This window comes from Pristis pectinata, chromosome 6 (assembly GCF_009764475.1).
Source record: "Pristis pectinata isolate sPriPec2 chromosome 6, sPriPec2.1.pri, whole genome shotgun sequence".
NCBI classification, from domain to species: domain Eukaryota; kingdom Metazoa; phylum Chordata; class Chondrichthyes; order Rhinopristiformes; family Pristidae; genus Pristis; species Pristis pectinata.
Window position 1 is genome coordinate 12,577,037 of NC_067410.1, and position 23,032 is coordinate 12,600,068.

Sequence of the window (23,032 nt, forward strand, 5' to 3'; positions counted from 1 at the left end):
GCTGAGTTCCTCAGCATTTGTGTGTGGTGTTGCTCCAGATTCAGTATTCTGCAGAATCTCTTGTGTCAAAGGAATATTATTGATGTAGTCTTCCTTATTTTTGAAAAGTATTCAGTTAGGTTAAAAAGCTGCCTTAGAGTCTGAATTGAATAGAAATGTACTTACTTTCATTTAAGGTTTAAGTACTTTCAAAAGAACAAAGAGACCATATCTATAACAGATAATAAAATATTAAATCTTTAAAATAATTGGATACAGCATTTTAAGTATGCAGTGGGCAATCACTATGTAGTTCTTCCTACTTTCATCTGGTACCATTTCTTCCTCTGTGTCTGTTGTATAGTAATGTATCGATGCAGCCGCTAAACTGTTATTACAGTTAATTTGAATTTTGACAGGTATCTGGTAGGAATAAAAGTTTGTTTTTTAATGAGGAATATTTGCTGATAAAATATACTCTTAGCTAAGTTAAAAATTTATTGAATTTCCATATTAATGTCACTGAATTATAAGATGTAACTATTGCACTAGGAAAGAAAATAAGACAGTGAATGATGAGCTCTCTTTACAACGCATGAAGGCTCTTGCAGAGAGTCAGCGTTCTTAGAAGTTGAACGTAAATTTTATGCCAATGAGAGACAGTTGAAACAATATCAGAGCGAAAACATGAAGCTTCGGAGTCAAACTGGATGAGATGAGGCTTAAATACGAACCTGAAGGTATCTTTTGTGAACTTATAAATTTGAATTTTAAAAAACCCAGCAGTAAGAACAGGATAGTTATCCCCAGTCCACTGGACAACAATTACCTCTCAGTTAATGTCACTAAAGCAACTTATGTGATGATTAGCACATTAGTGTTTATGGCAACTTGTTGTGCATGAATCGTGTGTCTTGATCCCTACTTGCCAGCAATAACTACATTTCAAGAGGATCATTTGCTGTAAATCATTTTAAGATATCTAGGAAGATGCTTTTATAAGTGCAAATTTGTCTTTATTTATTTGTTCCTGTTATTTTTATGTTGTTGTATTGTGCAAGTTCTAACTTAAAACTTACCAATAGCTTTATTCTCCTGCATGGTAGGAAGGGGCACAAAGATTCACATTGAATTCCCATAAATTTCTTGAAGGTGTTTAACCTGTTGGCAATTGGACTCCTGAAGCACGTTATAGTTCTTTTTAAAATTACAATAAGACCTTTTGGCTTGTTTGCTTTGAGCCCTTCTGAAATAATTCGGTGCCTATTTTCTTACTGCTTCATAGTACAGCATTTTCTTTACATATGCCATTCTTCAGTATTCTGCACATAATATGTTGAGTTATTGCAGAATGTAGAATTACTTCCTTGCTTTAGCACTTTATTATTAGTCCATTTATTATGTTCAAATGATAAATTAATCCTAGTTATTATTTTACATTGAAGCTGCACATGTTGAATCCATATTTTTTTTAAATTGTGTTAAACGCAACCATTTATGTTTCCAGTCAGGTTCTGTAGCAAACATAATGAGTAGTATATACCTGGAGCCATTGTCTTAAAGATGTGAGTAACGTTTACCATTTTTCATCTTGCCTTCAGCATTACATGCTTACTATCACAGGAAATAAAAGCAGGAGTAAATCAATTGGACCCTCGTGTCAGCTTTGCCATTCACAAAGAACATGAGTGATCTTCTACCTGATCATTTTCCTGCACTAACTCCCCATACCCTTTAATATCTAAGCATCTATCTGTCTTTTTCTTGAATATTTTTGGTGTTAGAACCTCTACATTCTGCAGCTTAGAGAATACTAAAGATTCATTATCCTGCCAGATGAAGAAATTAATTTCTATCTCTGCTCTGAAAGGCCACCCGTCTCATTCTGAGGTGACTCCTGATTTTGGATTCCCCAGCCAGGAAAGCATCAACTCTACATCTGTCCTATCATATCCCAAAAGAATTTTTGTGATAAATTGTATGCAATAACTATAGCGGAGTTTTTTTCAGACTAGTAGTATATTAGAAATCTGTTTTGGAATGTTATTGTAATATAAATACAGAAGAAAATTCATACTCTGGAAAATAAAACTGCAATAAAACTAGATCAGTGGTTTATACGTACTTGATCTCAAAGTTGTAATTCAGTTGAAATTTACAATACTCACAGTGATAGATTTTTAATTACTTATCAAGATGGAAAAGCAAAGGAAGCTATGTAGGTTTAAGCTATATTCAAGTCATAATTTAATACTGCAATAGGTTTGAAGAGCTGAATAACCCAGTCCCATTCCCACAACGGTGCAATGATCCCAAAATGAGCAATGTCAGGTAACACCCTTTCTTTGGAAAAAAAAGCATTATTTGCATATTAAAAATTGAATGAAGGAGAACAGTATTTTAGAAGATATATATGTTTGGATTTATCTTTAGATGTTCCAATCTAGTTCCTCTGTCCAACCAGATTTGGATTTTCTTTTTTGCTTAAAATTGACCACATAGTTTAGTTTGATATTAGCTATTTACTGCTACCAGCTTTCAAATGAAGTGAACTTCAAAGTAATGTGTATGTGATTTCGGGAGAACGTTGGCATGAAAGCGACTTCATAACTGTCATGTCCCCTGTGGATGCTATTGCACCAACCTGGTGGAGGATCACTATGCCAGTGATATTCTTTTATATTTTTACCTATTTGGAGATTAATTACTGTATACTTTCAAAGAATCACTTGTAGGTGTCATGTTTGTGGTCCTGTATCATTCCTCTAATTCTAATAAGATAAATAGACTTCTAAAGAATTCCTTGCTCGATGCCTAAGGCCCAAAACTAAAACTGTGATTCTGTTAACTTGAGTTAATTTGTAAATTTTGAATTCTAGGAAGTTAGAACCGGCCACAAAAGCGCAAGAAGGAGAGACTTCCAGTTGAAGTACTTGATGAGCTCAAACTTGTATCCAGTAGTACTCCAGCTAATGAAACTACTCTCATCATCTGATAAAGTGACTGAAACCAGAAAAAGACAGACTGATGTACTGCATACAGAGATTTCAAATCGCACTCTCTGAAACTGAAGTTCAGTCTGCTCCACCTTCGAACCCCTGTCTTGCTAATGACATACAAATAACCGGACCAGAGGCACAGGACCCAAACCATAGAGCAGGCACCATTCTAAAGAAGGCAAGCGGGTGCGGATCATGGCAAGAAACAGGTGAAGTTCAAGTTCTTTCTGAACGGAGGAATACTGAAGTCTCCAGGCCGACTCCCTCCCCAAGGTCAGTGCCTCGATTTCAACTATTGCCTGGCATTTCTCGCTGGCCTGCTGCACACTTCAGTCTACTGCATGAACTATGGTCTGTGCTTTGTTCTTGGTTTCTTTGGTTATGTTTTTCACATTTCCACTGCCTTACCAAAGTTGGACTCTCCAAATTATGGAAGACTAGATATCTTTTAATGAAGAGGCAGACCTAGGTAGTGTGCAGTTTTTAAAAACATTTTATCTTGCTATCTTGCTTGCTGCAGTTTTGGAATGCATATTATTCGGCTAGCATATCTTGTTAATCCAGAATGTGTATTTATTTGTTGATTATGCATTGTTTTAAAAATTGCTGCAATTGCAACCTAATTTTATTTTCCTTTCCATTTCCCTCCATGTGTGCTCACCTTTTCTTTTGTAATTGCTATTGAAAATGCTTGAAATTGTGTCTGTGTAAAGAATGGACTGAAACCAGGTGTCATAAATATTGTCCAAAATTTGCTTAATTTATTACCCAAGCATTGGTTTAAAAGCACAAATTTTGTTCTGATTTACTCTCAGAGTTGGTTTGTACTTCCATTTTGGGTTTACTTTTACCTCCCCTAAGACCTAACTGCTTCAATTCCCTGCTGTTTCTGTATCCTCCAAAACAACTTGTTAATCTGTATCTCAGTCTTTATTTAGCGCTGTTCTTGATCCACCAAAAGATCTGCTTTCGCAACATCACTTGACAGACGCTGTCGCTTTAGAAACTTGCAGGAAGAAAGATTTTTTTGGAAGAATCTGCACTGCATTAAGTCCTCATTCATAGCAATTCTTATCTAATGATCTTGCAACTCCATAATTTGGGGTCGTATGTCATTAAATGCAGCATACATGATTTGTGTATTTGAAATTATCTGATAGTTTGTTGGAGCACTTTCTTTGCATAACTGAATTATTGGATAATTTTATTTCTGTGCAGAGCAACTGAATTGTCAAGGGTAGACTGGCAATGCATGCTGTTGCTTATCAGTGTGTCTGTATCAAGTACGGCCACTGATGTTCAAACAGATCATTGCGTTATATATAGTTTAATAATTTGATACTGTTCACTTTATTGGTATCACCTGAAGTGTATTCTTCTTTCCTTAACTGAACTTACTTGTCCTTTTGTCTTTTCTCCTACCTTTTAAACAACTTTAGATCCATGCTGGCCTTCCAACGGGGCTAAACTGCCACTTCAAAATATAACTCCGCTTGTCAAAGACGACTTCCCCAATAAAATTCTCGCTTAAATTGCGAGGATGCAATGAGAACTGCTAGAAAATTTTGTATGATAACCTGATATTTCTGTTCTGTCTGTGGACAGCAATTCTCAAATGAGTTCAGAGACAGGGTTCAACAACTTTTCTCTTCTGTTTGTGTATATTCTTGCCTCTCCTCCTTCCTTCAGATAGTTTGAAATTCTGGTAAAGGTTTCACTCTTTCATCTTATGAACGCATATTGTGCTAATAAATTGTACATGAGGCAGAACAGGCAGTAAATGTAAACCAGAATTGAGCAATTTCCATGGCGAACAGAACTGAGGGCATTTGTTTAACTATTTTGTATTATTTCCTTAGAGTAATTGGCTCTTTTCAAATTAAATACCATTTAAAATTGGTTAGCAACATGATCTAGTATACATACTGCTGCAATAGAAAAATTTGGCTGTAATCCAATAATAAATTCTCATTCGTGATGTGCTATTGCCTTGCTGCCTAGCTTCACTGTGGGCCACCCTAGGCATAAATGGCCCCAGCTAGGTTACGTTAGTCAAAGTAATAAGATATAGTTCTCTTTGAAAAAATCACGTTTTGATCTGCTAAATATTGTTGCACTATTATTGAAATAATCAGCATTTTGATGCATTAGTATTCCAAATTACTTACTTAGCTTGAAATCCATTCTGTAGAACAGGAGAAAAAGCTTGCAGTGCATTTCAGCAGACTGAATATATTGGAATTGGTTTATTATTGTCACATGTACCAAGGTACAGTGAAAAACTTGTCTTGCATAGCACTCATACAGATCAATTCATAGTGCATGGAGGTTGTACAAGGTAAAACAATAACAATGCAGAATAAAGTGTAACAGCTACAGAGAAAGTACAGTGCAGGTAGACAATAAGGTGCAAGATCACAACGAGGTAGATTGTGAGGTCAATTGTCCATCTTATCGTACTAGGCAACCGTTCAATAGTCATAACAGTGGGATAGAAGCGGTCCTTGAGCCTGGTGGTACATGCTTTCAGGCTTTTGTATCTTCTGCCTGATGGCAGAGGGGAGAAGAGAGAATGTCTGGTGTGGGTGGGGTCTTTGATTATGCTGGCTGCTTTACCGAGACAACAAGAAGTGTAGACAAGAGTCCATGGAGGGGAGGCAGGTTTCCGTGATGTGCTGAGCTGTGTCCACAACTCTCTGCAGTTTCTTGTGATCACAAGCAGAGCAGTTGCCATACCAAGCAGTGATGCATCCAGATAGGATGCTTTCTATGGTGCATCATTTAAAAATTGGTGAGCGTCGACAGGGACATCCCAAATTTCTTTAGCCTCCTGAGGAAGTAGAGGTGCTGGTGAGCTTTCTTGGCCATGGTATCTATGTGGTTGCACCAGGACAGGTTATTGGTGATGTTCACTCCTAGGAACTTGAAGCTCTCAACCCTCTCAACCTCAGCACTGTTGATGTAGACAGAAGTATGTGCACTGACCCCTTCCTGAAGTCAATGACCAGCTCTTTTGTTTTGCTGCAATTGAGGGAAAGGTTGTTGTCATGACACTATGTCACTAAGCTATCTCCTTCCTGCATTCTAACTCATCGTTATTTGAAATACAGCCCACTGCAGTGGTATCATCTGCAAACTTGAAGATGGCTTCAGAGCAGAATCTGGCCATGCAGTCACAAGTGTGTAGGGAGTAGAGTAGGGGACTGAGTATGCAGCCTTGTAGCCATGTGCAACAAAACGAGGTACTACATCTGCCTCAATAATTGAGGTTGTAGATTTACAACCAGAGTATCCTGTAGAAAGAAGTGAGGAGAAGTATTATTTCCAAGGCGCCTATTTTTCAATATTTAATGAATAATTGTCGTCTATTCAACAGCTCCGTGTCACTAGAACAATTAGACTTAAGTGCCATTTTGATTATTTCTGCACGAAGGTGATTTGGTATACCTCCTCTTTATACTGGCCATCTTGCCTCTCCACTCTCAGTCCTGATGCAGGGTTTCGACCCAAAACGTCAACAATTCCTTTCCTCCCACAGATGCTGCTCGAATCACTGAGTTACTCCAACAGGTTGTTTGTTGCTCCAGATTCTGGCATCTGCATTCTCTTGTGCTCCAGGAAGGCAAATGAGATGTTAGTTTTTATTGCTCAACAATTTGAGTACAAGAGTGAAAATGGCTTACTATATTTATATAGAGCCTTAGTGAGTTCGCTCCTGAAGTATTATGTACAGTTTTGGTCTCCTTGCCTAAAAAAAAATAAGGTGACCTAATAGAAATGTACAAAATTTTTGGAGAGCTTGACATGGTAGGTACCAGGAGGATATTTTCTCCAAGGGTCACAACCTCAGAATAAGTGGTAGACCATTTAAGACTAAAATGAATAGAAATTTCTTCATGTACAGGGTGATGAATCTTCAGAATTCTTTACCCTGGCTGACTGATGAGGCTCAGTCTTGATCTCATTCAAAACAGATTGATGGACTTTTAGATATTAGAGAAATTGAAGGATATGGGGTTTGGCAGGAATTTAATGTTGAGGTAGAAGATCATCCATGGTCTTGGTGCAGGTGGATCATGCTCAAAAGGCCTACACGCTTCTATTATTTTCTTATGAGAATAAAATGGCTTGGTAAAATTCTTGTGCATAGTTGGTGACTCTTCCTTTGAATAACCTGTAATATTGTATTTATAATTTCTCTCCCTGTGGGGAAACCATACATTGTCATACCAAAATATTAAGCAAAAGTGATCCCTATCTATATCTCAAAACTATAGACACTTAGTCATTTTAGCATATTATTGGCTGAGAGTAGATTTTTAGACAAGGGATAGGAAAATTGATCAGAAAGTGGACAAGACAAAGTATCAGAAATAATGTTAGTAGCTGGTAGAATAGCCTTAAGGAGCCCTCTGGGTGGTTTTCTACTTTTCCTTTGCCATATTTAATAATTTGGATCTAATCAAATTTATTGAAGAAGTAGAAATAAAATACCAAAATATTTGGTGAGTTAAAATGTCTCCCTCCACCCCCCCCCTCCCCCTTTCAGGATTTTTGTTTTTTACATTTACTGGAATAACTGTTTATGGTAAGGTATTGACATGTCTTGAAGTTAAAGATAAAATATAGACTATTTACATTTAGAGCAAATGTTGGAAGGCAAGGGAAGAAAGAGATGGACCGTAATAAGAAAAGCCAGGGAAAAGGTTTTGTTTTTGGATATGAGAGAAATGAGATGACTTCTTGAGTGAAATACATGGAGCCTGTAAAGAAGCAAGAAGTGGGAGAGTGTGAACACTGGTGACAGGAAAGTGAAATCCCCTCCAAAGCACTGGCTGGGTTGTATAGCCTGATTTTCTGCTGCAGGTCTTATTTAAGAGTGAGAAAATCAAATTAATGAATTCAGTACAGTAGGACAGGGAGAATGATGATGAGGAAGTGATGAAACTGATGATATGATCAGTGAATTAAAAAGTGGCAAATAGAAATCAAGAAGATAAATGAAGAGAAAGGCAAAGGATGGCGAATGTGTTGTTTGTTTGAGGAAGAGGAGGAACAGAGCCTAGTTTGTGAATACTTATGCTATGTATTAATGTGTGCATATGTTATATAAGTGCAAATGTTAAGTTTGGATTTTTTATCCATATGAATGGGGGTTAAGGAATAATTACAGAAGCCTTATTAATAACTGCATTGTTAGAATTTGAAATGCAGGAAAGTTTGTTTTACCTCAGATTTATGGTAGGTTGAAACTGTGAAGATTTGTATTGCAACTAACCTTTTATACTCGAGCAAGAACTTGTAATCCAACCTAGCTAAATACAAAATATATCATAAACACTAGAAATCTGTTCTTAACCATGTGACCTATGTGAATCTAGATTATATGTTTGATTGCAGAAATGCTGGCACTTGCCAGTGATATCTTGAGGGGAAAAAATGAATAAATATAATCAGTGATATGAGTCATCAATTTTGCAAGCATTGCTCCCAAGTACTAATACCAACTGGAGCTAGAATTTTCAGATTTCAATGCAATTCAGCCACAGCTGTTCAATTTGTGTACATTGATGAAATATACACTGCACTAACTTGTGACACTGGTACAGTTCAATTCTTGTTAATATTAACCCTCTGAGTATTAAGTGGCTCTTTGGCTTTTCAACAGTTAGATGCAAGACTAGTGTCCAGAACAACAGTACTGCTTTAGGTTTGTGATTCTATTATAGTGCGTGGAGGATCAGTCAACATGACATGAGTGGTTTTTATTATTGGTTTGGGAGTACTTTATTAATGCATCATCTTTAAATCTATGCTTTTGTAAAACCTATATATGTGAACTTTTAAAACTGTATTGCCTTTGTTGAACGTTCTTGAAAGAATTTGCTTTTGTAGACTGCTGTGATTTCATGAGAATAGATCCTTTGCAGTCAAAAGTCAAGATTTTATAGTTAAAGTATGCGACTAGGAAACAGGGCAACCACTACTCTAGTAGGTCTTTCAGAATTGCAGTAATGGATGCCCCGTATGTATATGTGCCTCATTGAAAGGGGTTGAAGATATCACTATTGATGCCATGCTGCAAAAATTGAGTCCTTTTGAGTTTGGGAAATACTGCTGTAAGAAAAATCACATTCTGGCAGAATCCAAAATATCCTGTAATGAGTTTTGACTTGTGCAATGAATATTAGAGCAATTTTTAAGCCTATCCCCATGCTACTTCATTGTATAAATACTGTTTTGGCTTGAGGGCATTTTCATTTATTTGTGATAAAAAGTTGATTAACTGGTGTGTTTATTCTGAGTGATTTGTTACAGTATTACACTGTAAAGTATTTTTGCATCAGTTATTTTATTTATATTTTGTTTCAAATGTTATGTGTGATATTGCTCAATGTTTTACCCAGAGAAAAGAAAGGAATTGTTGCTTTTTCAGTCAGAAAGTCCTAGCACGTTTTTCCTCTGGTTGAGCCCATAATAGTCTCAAGGAAGAATGTTGGATACAGTAGAGAGAGGGTACAATGCAGTTTCTCATAGTTTAATATGAGAAATAAAAAGACTGGAAAACTTGCGGCTGTTTTCATTAAAGCAGAGGATGTTCTGGAGTGATTTAAAAGTTTTGTTTAAAATAATAGGATATGAATCAAATAGCTAGAAATACATTGGGTGAGATTGTCCTTGATCTGGCTGACCTCTTGTGGTATTCCCACAGCTATGCTTGAATTTTGCTGTCCCTTTGGTCCATGTGCTGACCCATGAAGCAAATTGGGCTGCAAGTGGCAACTTGGCCTTGGGCATTGAATCATGAGACCTTGCCTCTCAAAAAACCTTTGTGGCCTTCTGTTTGCTTGATGATGTCATTGGACTTAAAAGGAATTTTTAAGCAACTAATAAGAAATATTACTAAATGTACTCAGACATGTTTAATTTAAAGACATTAATTTAAAAAAATAAGATTGTCAAATAACACACACGTCTACACTTAACTTTTCTTTTTCATTTGCATTTGTTGACTCCATTCAAATAAATGGACTTGCATTGGGTAGACCAGCTATGATCGACATAAAGCTGAAGGGCTGGATGCAGTGTGCCACCGTCTGACCTCCAGCTTGTTCTGGTCATTTGCATTTCAAAGTGCAAGTGTGGAAGTGAGAAATGAGCTGACCTGTGACTGTTCATCCAATAGAAAGGTTCCATAGCATTTTTTTCCTTGTAGCTTTTTAAACAAAGCACAGCCGTAACACATTATTTCTGGGTTTCCTGCCCAGTTAAGATGAAGGAGCATGGTGTAAACTCAGATGAGTCCATTTCAACTCCACTATTTAATTTATTTAAAATTAATTAACAACCCTGACATTTAATGGTTTGTGGAGTTGCAAGGAGGAACCACTTGCAAGGAGGTGTAGAGCCTCAATATTTCCAGGGCTGCTTTTCAATTTATAATGATAAGGGAGAATGAGCGTAGAGCTGCTGCATGTGTGGAGGACGAACACAAATCTAGTCTTGTTGGAGTAATTGGCCTTTTTTTTTGTTGTAACCTTTTTATTATTATAGTATTTTTCTTCTATTTGGTGGTTAGATTGAATGTCAGATATTTCAATTGAATCATGAAATTACAGCAGATCTATGAAATGAAATTGTTTTTCCAAATCATTGACATTCTCTCCTTATCAGTGGCGTGATTTAACAATTCCTGTCAAGGTTGTCTTTAAATGCTTTTTTTTGTAGATTGGTTCAGAGATTTATCCAGAGCTTTCTGACATTTTTAAACATAAATACTTTTCATTTAATCTAAAACCATTCAATTATATTTTCAATTTTTTTGGATCTTGGTTAAAATTATGATTGAGGCTGGAACTGCATTTTTAACCAGTTATTATTTATTTCTGATTGTTGCTGGATAAATTTCTAGTGTTACCATGTGTATTATGTTTGATCCGTTAAAGCGGAAGATTGTTTGAATATTCTTCCTGTAGGATATCCAAGGCTGATGTGAAAGTAGAAAAGCCAGATGAGAAGAAATTGGATAAAGAATCAGAAGAGTCAAAAGGAGAAAATAAAATTAAACGACAGAAGATGCACCCAGTCATTCATGTGTCATCTCAACCCACTGTTGAATCTCAATGTGCCCAACAGTAAATAAATTATATTTATATTTCTGGTAGTGAAGATTTAACTTTTCCTTTTGATGTTCATCATGGGACATGTAAGTAAATCTGTGTACAATATCATATGCCATTACATTGAGAAGTACAAGGTAATTATCACATCTGACATACTAATTAAATAATCACTTCTGTGGTAAATGAAAATGGGAGATACCATATACTTGTAGCGCATTAAATCTTGTATTCAATAGATGTGTTTCTAAGCATTTTAGAATATTGAAGTTTTAGATGTCCCTTCTCAGGAATGAGGGTGTAGAGTGGAGCAGAGAGGAGGCTGAAATTAAAAGAAATAATTGCACAGATAGCCACTCGCCAGGCTATCATGGTTTTAGTAGGAACTCTAGAAGACATGCAGAAAGCCACAAAATTTATTTCAGGTTTTCTTCAATCTCCCCAAAGATTAACAACTTCAAACAAGCTAATCTTAAAGCTACTGTCTTTACTGTACAGAGGACAATCGGTGGAGGAGAAGAGAGCCATTTGAAAATGTGCTGATTTATAATGGCATTTTTCCCAATGAACAGGTTGCTAAGAAAGTTGATACTGTATATATGCAGTTTCGATCTATTAAATTTTATTCATATGCAGACAATGATACAGCGAATGGGTGTGCAGACATCTCTTTATCCTATCCATTGTACAAACTTCCCTGAGACATCAGCAAGTGCAGCCCAGAATATATTAACCATAATGTATCTCCCAGAGTCACTGAAAGCACAATATGAAAAGCGTTATTTTCCTATCTTTTCAAATCTCCCAAGAATGTTAAATAAATTATTTCAAAGTGTGGTGACTTACAAGGCCAAACATTTCTTTTCCAAGATGCCCACACACACACAGATGATGAATGCCATCTTTTCATTTTTAATAAACCAGACAATTTGTACTATCTGGAAAACCTTGTGATTAAACTTGAGTGTAATCTGTGAACTGACACCTGCCTAACTACCTTTCTGTTCTCTAACAGTAGCAGGATGTTTAGATAGGGGGATTAGGGAGAAGAGTTGGTATCCTTTGAAGTATCCATTGTTGTTTAAACCTTTTATTAGACCATTTTATAGGGTGCCTAGATTTAATTAATTATAGAGTCAAAAAGTATTAATGTGATCATAGTGTTTATAAATGTAATCTTCAGATTTTGTAATCTGATGCTAGTGTTTACAAGTAACAAATGCAGGGGTGTGTCTTGTACTTAAGGCTAATCTTTATATTAAATAACAATCAAAATTTAGCTTGAGCTTTACTGCAAATAGTTTGATATCCTATGGAAAAAGTAAATTAAAATTGTGATTCCTGTAAAATGTTTGAATTTTTTTCTTTTGAAACCTTTATTATTTGTTCCCCATAATTTAACTGCCTAAATTCAGGGTTTGCAGATTGTTAACTGAACCATGTATTTTAATCAGAAATGTAGAAATAAAATTTGAATTTGTATCTGTGTTTCTGTTGCTTTTTATGAGTGGGAGGGGGAAGTCAACATTTCTTTTGCATATTTCTATTAAACATTATTGAGGACAAGGTGCAGTTCTTTTTAAAGGAAGTCTAATATTAAATACAATTACAGTCTATAATTCAGACTGCACTTTACATTTGTTCCTGTTCTTACACATACTGTATGTTGAAGATTTTGTTGGTTAAAAAACATTAACAACCCATATCTGCACAATGTTTCTCCAAAAAATATTTTTTTTTCACATTTCAACATTTAATGGATTTGTATAATTGTTATTATATTCACTTAAATTGTAAACATTACAAAACTTGGGTTATATCAGACATGTCCATATGGAACTGTACAGCATAAAGAGAAGTTGGTCCACTTTGGTAATGATGGATCAGTTTGACATTGATTACTTAAGTACTAGACCTTAAATGTAGAGAACTAAATATTTGTTGTATTAACACTAGTTCTAGTTTTGAAAACCAGGAATCCAAGCAGAAGTTAAAAAATATCTAAAGAGAATTAGGTATTTGAAAGAGCAGATTCCTGGACCTAACTTGTGAGCAACTGCAAGATTATATTAAAAAGTAATAAATGCCAAGGTAATATGTAGATACTACTAATATGATATCTTTGCCTTGGTTACTAGAAAACAAATAAAAGAATATTCTTCAGTTTTAAATCTTTGAATGGTAGCAAAGTGCAAGAATTGATTTCAGAAATTTAGCTGTAAGGGTTGAGAGGAGAGAGCAAGTATTTTCAAGCAGTCACTTATCAGAGATTTTGAAGAGTTAACCATGCATTAACAGATATCAGAGTAAAGAATGTGCAAGAATTTTACCAAACAGTGATTATACTGAGTGTACTGTCCGAGAGCTCTAAACTTGTCAAGACTTTAAGTTTTATCTAGCATAAGTATCTGAGTGCCCTCACTATAGGGAGATTATACTGTATGAACCTACACTTCAAGGACAAGTTTACTTCACTACTTTTGTCTCTATTAGAAAGGTCTAGCTGTCAATCTTGAGCGGTGAGTCCCTTCTCTCAACTGATGAGAAGATACTTCCAGCTAATGAAGCAGTTTAAACACACATTATTTTAAGTAAGACTTATTTAATTCTAATAAGTAATTCTTAATGACTTGTAACTTACAAAGGATTTCAAAACACAAGTACAATTCTTACAAGCTAAAAAGTCATACCAAGAAGTTGCAGATGAAGAAGTTGACATCATTGGCATGTGATGTGCTTGAAAAAACATTTTCAGGCCAGGTGACTGAAGTGTTTAATTAAGTAAATGTGGATCCCATTGTTCTCTTGTTTATGTTAAGAGGCTGAGCATGGAATATTGGTTAGAAGTTTAACTTAGCAAACAACAAACATCTTGAGTCTTGGACAATTTCTGCTGTTTTTGCAAAAAGGGATTTTAGTTTAATGAGCAATCACTTCTTGACCTTTTGGACAGGTCATGCTGCTGTGCCAAAAAACTGAGGTTAGCAATAAACCTTTTTGAGGGTCTGGAAAGTGAATATCCATCACACCCCCCCCCCCCCCCCCCCTTCTTAAGTGAAGGTGTCTAGTCCAGCTGGTCCTTCTGGAAACTAATTTCGAGATTAGACTCCTGTCAAGATTCTTCCTGGGAGCAGTCAGTTACTCCACCAACTGATCCAGTAGGCTACTGGTACCAGAGGAGTTTGCCTTGATTGGATGCTCAAAGGATTCATTGAATACTTCCCAATATAAGGGTTTCTCGTGTGATCTCTTTGTAAAAATATTCTCTTACTTAATCTCAGCTGCACACCACTTCTGAACTCAGAGGATTTTTTTTTTACCACCAATCATTTTATAAACCCATGACAACAACGCACCAATGTTCATATTATAAGTCCATTTTTTAGTCCATTTAAAATATTTTTCTTCTTCATAATCTGTGCTCGCCGTTGTCTTGATGCAAGTTTGGATCAGTCTTTGTTACCATTAGTTAATCTCATCAGCTGGTAATGTTTTTTTATTGAGTTGAAGATGGTTAAGTCCTATACACAGGTGTGTGTGTTTCTTTAGATGCTGTGTACAATTTTTATTCAGTTATTCTGAAAATTAATCTTATAGGCAAATTACTGATTTTTGTTTCCTTAGATTGTATATTGCTATCTTCTTTTGCCTATGGATTATAGAAATTAGACTCATCAATTACATGCTTTGACAGCATAAGTATAGAGTAAAAACATTTATAGAGGCCAGTTACCTTTACATGTGTACTGAGGTAAGGAAGGGTATAGTTACTCCTGTTAAGGATTCTGTCTGTAATTTTAATTCAGGGTGACCAGAATAAGGTGTTAGATTGTATGGGTTGGTTATGTTCCTCCCATGGGAATGAATACCCAAGGGGTGTGCTGTGGCTTGGCATTCTGATACCAACCATACCATCTGCCATTTTCCCATTTGGGTGATTCTGGACTTCTGGATATAAATGACCAGGTCTCCCTCCTTTACCTTGTTAGAATTGGGCCTGATGGAGAAAAAGTGATACATCTTCCAACTTTCGTGTCTTTCCAGAAAACTTTAATTGAGCAAGGGCAACCCAGTCTTTTCTATCAGGCCATGGAATTTTGTCAACCAAATATATTGATTGTTCTTGTAACGTTAAATATAACAAAAATGCCAGTATCAGTAGGCCTAGTCATCCTACCAGTGCATCCAAATAATTCTACTTTGTGACATATATATGCCTTGTAGGCCTCAATCACTGTTTCTGAAGAAGTCACAACAAAATAGATAAAAAAGGTTATCAGGAATATAGCATCCCCAGGGGTAGCCATTTCTTCTCCTCCTGGTAAGTCTTTTGCCATAGTAAAACATAACACACAAGATATAGTAAGACATATTGGTTTGAATATAAAAGTCAATGGGGTAAACTCATGATGGTATAACGCCATCATTAGCAGTAACAACATATTAACAAAGTACATTATAATATGGTTTTTAAGACTTTGTATATGAAAAGTTACCCATGTTAGAAAATAAACGTAATATCCAAATAGGTAAGTAGAAAATGTTTTGTCGGCTCATCTTTTTCAGGGGATTGTGTTATTAGACCGATTATTTGCGGACAGACGCATCCTGACCCCACCCGGCAGGAAACATGCATAGCCGTACACAAACGTTAGCGATCAGGAGTAGGAAAGGAGAGGAACAAGGATAATGTGCGGCTGGTCCCTGCTCTTCACTCTTCCAGGGTTGAGGACAAACCAGAGGAACAGGGTAAAATGCAAGGGACAAGGCAGTGTATACCGAAGTAGATAGATGAGAGAGAATACATGGTGCTGCAAAGTGGGGCATTGGACTCAGCGGAGTCAGAGTGGATCCGGTATACAAAAAGCGGAAGTCAGAAAAACTTCAGTCCTTCCAGGCTTCAGCGTTTCAACAGAAGGAGCACTTCAGCTTCAGTGCATCCTTCCACCTTCCCATGCAAAATCTGGATCAAGGGCTTCGCTGAACCATTAGGATATAAACCAGTGGTACAGAAAATTCCCATGTTACCATTAACATTGGACAAGGGAGTGGAATAGTGCCCATAGTTGGAGAAATGAAAACATCTAAAGTCTTTGTAATAAGTATTCATATATTTGTTTGCCATTAAGGAAAGTGCAATAAGATATCCATCTAACATGGAAGAATTGTCGTTAAAAAATGGTTTCTCGCAATGCTGTAGTGTAATAGTGTTAATGTCATACTCGTCATGACTGGGGACCCATTCAACAACATAGCAGTGTCTATATTTTTCTTCTAGTGTAAGGGCTCCGTGTCAAGGGATTCCTCTATTAGTTTACCTTCAACATCTGGGCTGGAATCTTTCAGTTTTTGTCAAGCTATCATTAATTTTTCTCGCAAGTGATTCCTTGCTTTCCCTTGTGTCTATGTTCAGTTCTTTTGCAACGCGGTCAGAATGAATATTTAAGTGGACGGGAACAATCACTGTCAGAGGCAAGGATTAAGGGTTCCAGTGTATTGGTCCACGTATGACCAAGGGTTAAGAACTATTTGGTGACGTTTAAATTGGAATCATTCATTGCTCACGAATCTCCTAGATCTAATGTTTTAAGTGTAAGGGTATCTGAGCAAGATGAGGCAATCTCTGTGGTAAATGCTACTTCATCTGCTAAAAAGTGAATGGTAAGTAAAGCAGCACTAAATAATATTGTAATAAGCATAAATATTAAAAGAAAAATACAGCAAGAGTAACATTTTCTGGGGGTTGGGCATTTCTTGCTTCTAAAAACAACCTTTTTTAGGTGTACTATTTCTGGGTAATGTATCTAAGATCTTCAAGTGAAAAGGAATTTTTACATTTCCTTTTAGATCGAAGCATGTGTCTTATCTATTGGGATGTAGGCAATAGTTGGGGTGTATTTAGATGGACATTGTACATTAGGAGAGAGTGTGTAACATTCTTATCTACTATTGTTGCCAATGGCATGTTGTTCACAAATAGCTGAATTTCAGGGACAAGTGTAGCCCATCTTTTATCTCTAGAGTAGAAAAGTTTTGCCAGGGCCCTCTTAATCTCCTGATTCCTTTTCACCACTGCCCCACTCTATTGTATTCCTGCCTATTCACACATAGCCTGAAAGCCTTTACCAATGAAGGAGGACCCTTGGTCTGCATGTAAGCAGCCAGTGCCACTGTGCGGAACTGTTGAGTTCTGAAGTATGATGATGGTAGTGTTCTGACTACAAGGAGCGGTGGGGGCTAACCACGTATGTCCTGTACAAAGATCAACTATGACAATCTATTTATTTGGTCTCTGATAAGGAGGGTTGCCTTGGGACACCGGAAATGGGCCTATATAATCAATTAATCACACCTTCATGGTGTATTTGGTTTTATTTGTCTTTCAGGAGGTGGTCTGTTAACTGCTCCTTTATTATAGGCCAAACATTCTTCACAATTTGCCACAAACGCTTGCAGTCAGTCAACTTGTAAGGCCACCAGTATAATATGGCTAATTTGCTTAAGTGGCTTATCCGCCACATGATTGTGTCCAAATCCTTGGTGGGCTTCTCGAATTAATTCTTTCCGCTTATGAGCCTGAGGTATTTGCTGCTTATCTCTCTTAGAGCAGCATACCAAACCTTACCTTCACCATCAGTTTCGTACTTGTACTGTGTTGGAAATCCATTAGGATTGGGTTGAATAGTATCGCGGAGTAATCTTAAAACTCATCTTGATTACTTTTTATTTGTTGCTTATTTACTACCATAATCCTGGCCTCCATCCCAACAACTTGCTTGGCTTGTTCATTGGCTAATTTATTACCATAGCTGTGTAGACGGTCTACAGCATGTCCTGGGATGTGTGACACCTATGCTAATGGACGAGTCAATAATAATGCATAGATATCTTTCCACGTGGACAAGTGTGGAAGTAGCTTTCCTCTATGTGTTCTCCATCTGGTAGTCGACCAAATGGGGAGATCTCTTTCTACTGCATTCCCTGATATAGAGTCGGTGCAGATCAGGACTGGTTAACTTGTATTTACTTGTCTCAAGCATATCTCTAGAGCTTTAGTCTCAGCAAATTGTGCTGTATGGTTCCCTGAAGGATGATCTTGTAACTCATAAGGTTCAAATTCTGTTTCAGATAAAAAAAATTTCCTTTAATAATCCCTGCTCCTGCTTTGTAACCTAGTAGATTTATTTCTCTGGACTCTTTGCTGACCCATCACAGTACCATATTTCAGAGTAGTGTCTTAAAGGATGTTGTGCCACATTAGGCCATAGAGGAGATGGTGCTCGTGCTGTCCTCCATGACTGGTAAGGATTGGAAGTCATAGCTCTCAGGAAGATATTCCCATTACAAAGTTTCATCTTGAAAAAGTGTTTGCCATTTCCCATACCTAACTGCAGTAGCTTTCTGTTCATTGGTTGGTAATTTGTTATTTTTTTAGAGACGCAAATCCTGTTTGTATGATAATTGGTTTGTCTCCCTGCAGTGGTCTTACTGCACCGTGTCTGGTCCCTCCCAAACAAGGAGAAGATGCTAACAAAGCAGTTTAAACGCAGTTTAGTGTTATTTTTAAGTGAGATACATTAATTCTAGTAAGTAACTCTTATAATAACTTGTAACTTACAAAGGATTTCCAAACACAAGTACAATTCTTCCAAATTAAAAAGTCATACCAACAAGTTGCAGATGAACAAGTTGGCCGTCACAAAACCAAAGGCTGAGGAATGAATTCTAGGTCGTCTTTCTGTAACCGCTTCTCTCTCATTCCCCCCTGCCCTGACTGCTTTCTAACATTTATACTTTTTTTTCACTTAGTTGACATCATTGGCATGTGATGTTTTCTCAACCACATTTTCAGACCGGGTGACTGGAGGGTCTAATTAAGTAAACGTGGATCCCATTGTTCTCTTGTTTATGTTAAGAGGCTGGGCAGGGAATATTGGTTAGAGTTAATTTAACAAACAACAAACATCTTGAGTCTTGGACAATTTCTGCTGTTTTTGCAAAAAAGGATTTTAGTTTAATGAGCAACCACTTCTTGACCTTTGGACAGATCATGCTGCTGTGCTAAAAAGCTGAGGTTAGCAATAAACCTTTTTGGGGTCTGGAAAGTGAATATCCATCACAAAACAAGGTAAAACCTTAGAAAGTCATTTGAATTTTAAATAATGACCACTAGATGGTACAAGAATTCTGCAAGGCTGAGAGGAATGCTTACAAAAAAAGTCAATTTACTTACCATGAGATTAAATTGAATGTTCTGGTTTATGATCAGAAATGTGAGTACAGAGCTGAGCACCAGGTTTGTACTTATAGAACAACACTTCAGCTATCAGATCCTGCTGCAGTAAATGAAAGGAGAAGTGAACAAGAGTACACATTTTATGAATTCAGCCACTGAACCAAACAAAAAGATAATAGCAGTTGGAGTTGTATTCTAATATTAAAAATAACTGACGGTGAATCCAAGACAGTCACAAGTGTAAACAGAAAATGGTGACTGAAAATTAGCCTAAAATGAGAGCTTAAAAATAATAGTTGAAAGAGCAGTTTATAGTGTTTTTTCTTCATACTCTCCCACTAGCTTTTGGTGACAGTAATCCAGTTCTATTCTCTAATATAAAAATTGAAGAAGCTAGGAAATACTCAGCAGATCAGGCAGCATCTGTGGAGAGACAGAGTATTTCAGGTTTAAGGAGCCCCTGCATTCAATATGCAGGAGTGAACCCAAGCTTCTGGTTGCCTGCTGCTTTTGATTCATCATCCCACTCCCATTCTGACCTTTCTGTCTGTGGCCTCCTGCACTGTTACAAGAAGCCCCAATGCAAATTTGTAGAACAACACCTCACCTGCCTGGATAAGTTGCAGCCGCCTTGATTCAATATTGAATTCTCCAACTTTAGGTAGCTCACTCTGTATCAGAACTGCTTGTTTCTGCCTTTTATCATGTTGACTCAGTTTTTCTTATTCTATTTGTATATTCTGGCCTGCTATGCACATCCTACGGTTTTACCATTTGTAATGCATTACACAGACAAAGAAGCTTGATGTGCTGGTAATTTACCACATTAAACCATTTGGGCTTGGTTTATCAGAGATATTCCCTTTCTTCCATAACTCCCCCAACCATCCCCCCCCCCCCACCACCCAACTGTCCAACTGAAAAATTAAGATGCACAAAAGACTGCAGATGCTCTAATCTGAAGCAACAAACAATCTGCTGGATTATCGGTGGGTTGAGTAGCATCTGTGAGTTGGGGGGTGGGGGGTGGGGAAGAGGAAGGAATTGACTACATTTTGGGTCAAGACCCTACAGGACTAAGAGTGAAGAGAGAGAGGGAGAGAGAGAGATGGCCAGTATAAAGAGGAGAGGGGGAGTGGTGAGACAGGCCAGAGGACCGAGTGTGGGTGGGAAAGGGTCTTGTGAAGGATGACAAGCAGGTCAAGCCAGGTAGGGGAGGGGTAGAGTTCGGAGATAGAGGTAGGTGTAGGTAGACCAAAAAAAAAGAGGCAAATGGAGCCAGGTGGTGGGTGGGGAGTGTGAAGGTGGAGGCGGCTCCTGGAGAGTGATCAGCAGGGATACAAAGTGCTGGAATCTGATAGGTAGGTGCTGATCACCTTTATTACTCCTACTTCTAGTTGTATTCTAGCTCTTTCCCTGTAGTCCTGATTTTTTTTTTCTTTTCCAGTGCCTTTGAACTGCTTCCCCAACTCCTTCAGATCATAATTGCACACTGGGTTTTATTTTAAGGGAAAGGCTTTCATCATGTTGCCTTTAACTCTTTGCCTGGTTACCTGAAGTCTGATGCTTGCTTGTTCACTTATGAGAACAGTTTCTTTTTACTTACTTTGCACGTAAATTTTAATGATTTTGAACAATTCAGTCTAATTTAATGTGAACATTCTCCACTCTAGGGAGTGGATTCTTGAGTCTGTTTTGCTGTTTGTGGCTAACCTATCAATTGCCTCAACTCCACTTTCCTGCCTTATCACCGTGAATTTTCAATTCCCACATTACTCAAGAATCTACCTCAACCTTAATGACTAATGTGCCAAACATCATCTTCATCACCCTGTCTGCCTGTGTCGCCATTTTCAGAAAACTATTACTTCTAGGTCTCTCTGCTCTACAACACTCTCCAGGGCCCTGCCATTTACTGTGCAAGTCCTGCCCTGGTTTAACTTCCCAAAGTGTAATGCTTTGTACTTGTACCAAGTTAAATTTCATCTGCCTTTCCTTGGCCTACTTTCCCAAGGAAAGGCAGATGAAATTTAACTTGGTACAAGTTGATCTGCATCCTGTTGTAATCTTAGAGAACCTTCTTCACTGTCCACTACGCCACCATTTTTGGTGTCATCCACAAACTTACTAACCATGCCATCTACATTCAAATCCAAATCGTTAATGTAGATGATAAACAACAAAGGACTCAGCATCAATCCCTGCAGCACACCACTGGTCACAGGCCTCCAACCTAAAAAACAACCCTGCACTCCCATCCTCTGATTCCTACCACTAACTCAATTTTGTATCCAAATGGCTAACTCACCCTAAAATCCTATGTGTTTGTGACCTTCTAGAGCAGCCTACCATGGCCCTGCCAAAGGCCTTGCTAAAGTCCATGTAGACAATGTCTGCCACCCTCCCCTCGTCGATCCTCTTGGTCACCTCTTCAAAAAATCTTGATCAAATTTGTGAGAGACAGTTTCCCATGCAGAAAGCCATGCTAACTATCCCTAATCATCCTTGCCTTTCCAAATGCAGGTAGATCCTGTCTCTCAGAATCCCTTCCGGTAACTTTTCCACCACAGATGTTAGGCTCGCTGGTCTATAGTTCCCTAGTTTGTCCTTGCAGCCCTTCTTAAATAAAGGCTTAACATTAGCCACCCTCTTGTCTTCTGGTACTTCACCCATGGCTAATAATGATACAAATATCTCTGCAAGGGCCCCTGCAATTTCTTTCCTGGTTTCCCATAATGTCCTAGGATACACTTGGTCGGTCTCTGGGCATGTATCCACCTTTGTTCTTTAAGACTGCCAGCACCTTCAATTTTGTAATGTGGATATGTTTAAATTTCATTTAAAAATTCATTTTTTTTCTATTCTTTTCACCACTTTACATTTCCCCTCTTTATACTCATTGTACTATTTTTTTTTGCCTACTCAAAAAGAGTTTCATTGCCAACAGTAATAGGCAAGAATAACCCCAGCTTCTTCAAGCTCTTCACATAACTGAAGTTTCTTGTCCCTGGAAACAAATTAGCAGATTTCTTCTGCACACTCATTTCTGTCAGAAATCAACAACATACAATAGTATGACAATTATATGATTTTATTTTAAAAGAAGCACTTCCCAGTAATGAGTTGCAGCTGATTTCTTGATCTCTTTGGAATAACATCTTGCCAATTGTTATTCCTCTAAACGATGCCAATTCACATCCAGGCCACACAGCAACTACCCCTTCAGCAAAATGTGGAAATAATTGGTGCCTGAATACACACTGATCCATTTGGCAATGAAAAGCTGGTTGGGGCTGGTAATGCAGTGTTTGCCAATCCAGTATTTCCTGGGCATGACACCACAGTGAACAAGTGAAGGATGGAGCAAGTGAATTCATTCATAAGTCATGAGAATTCTGTCGGTGTCCAGCACACAGAAAACACAAAGAACTCAGTTACAGAGCAACTCAGCAAGACCGTACTCTGTTTTTGACATATTTCTGCTGTTAAGGCATTTCTGTGCAATCTGGTCGCATTCAGCATTAGTCCCACTGTTTCAAGTAATACTCATTTCAAAGTTGCCCTTTTTGCTGTTGGATGTGTTTGAACACGTGTTTTTGATGGACACACAATCCGTTGCTGATTGTATTGTCCATTCTTCACTTGGTTCCCTTATAGACAGAATACATTACTCATTCTTTTTTTTCCTAAATATGCTA

The 23,032-nt window shown here is 37.4% G+C and overlaps 1 protein-coding gene and 1 long non-coding RNA gene across 2 annotated transcripts in view; both read left to right on the top strand.

The window, feature by feature from the left end:
• The window catches only part of spdl1 (spindle apparatus coiled-coil protein 1), an 84,450-nt gene extending 83,567 nt beyond the window's left edge, over positions 1-883 (top strand). The window contains 3 exon segments of the mRNA XM_052017579.1: positions 532-599; positions 602-681; positions 683-883. Of these exon segments, the coding sequence (XP_051873539.1) occupies positions 532-599; positions 602-681; positions 683-883 (349 nt within the window).
• A 2,251-nt stretch (positions 884-3,134) lies between these two features.
• LOC127572106 (uncharacterized) lies at positions 3,135-12,580 on the top strand. The gene is made up of 2 exons (XR_007956573.1): positions 3,135-3,251; positions 10,955-12,580. It is a non-coding gene; the product is annotated as an uncharacterized LOC127572106 (long non-coding RNA).
• The last annotated feature ends 10,452 nt before the right edge of the window (positions 12,581-23,032 follow it).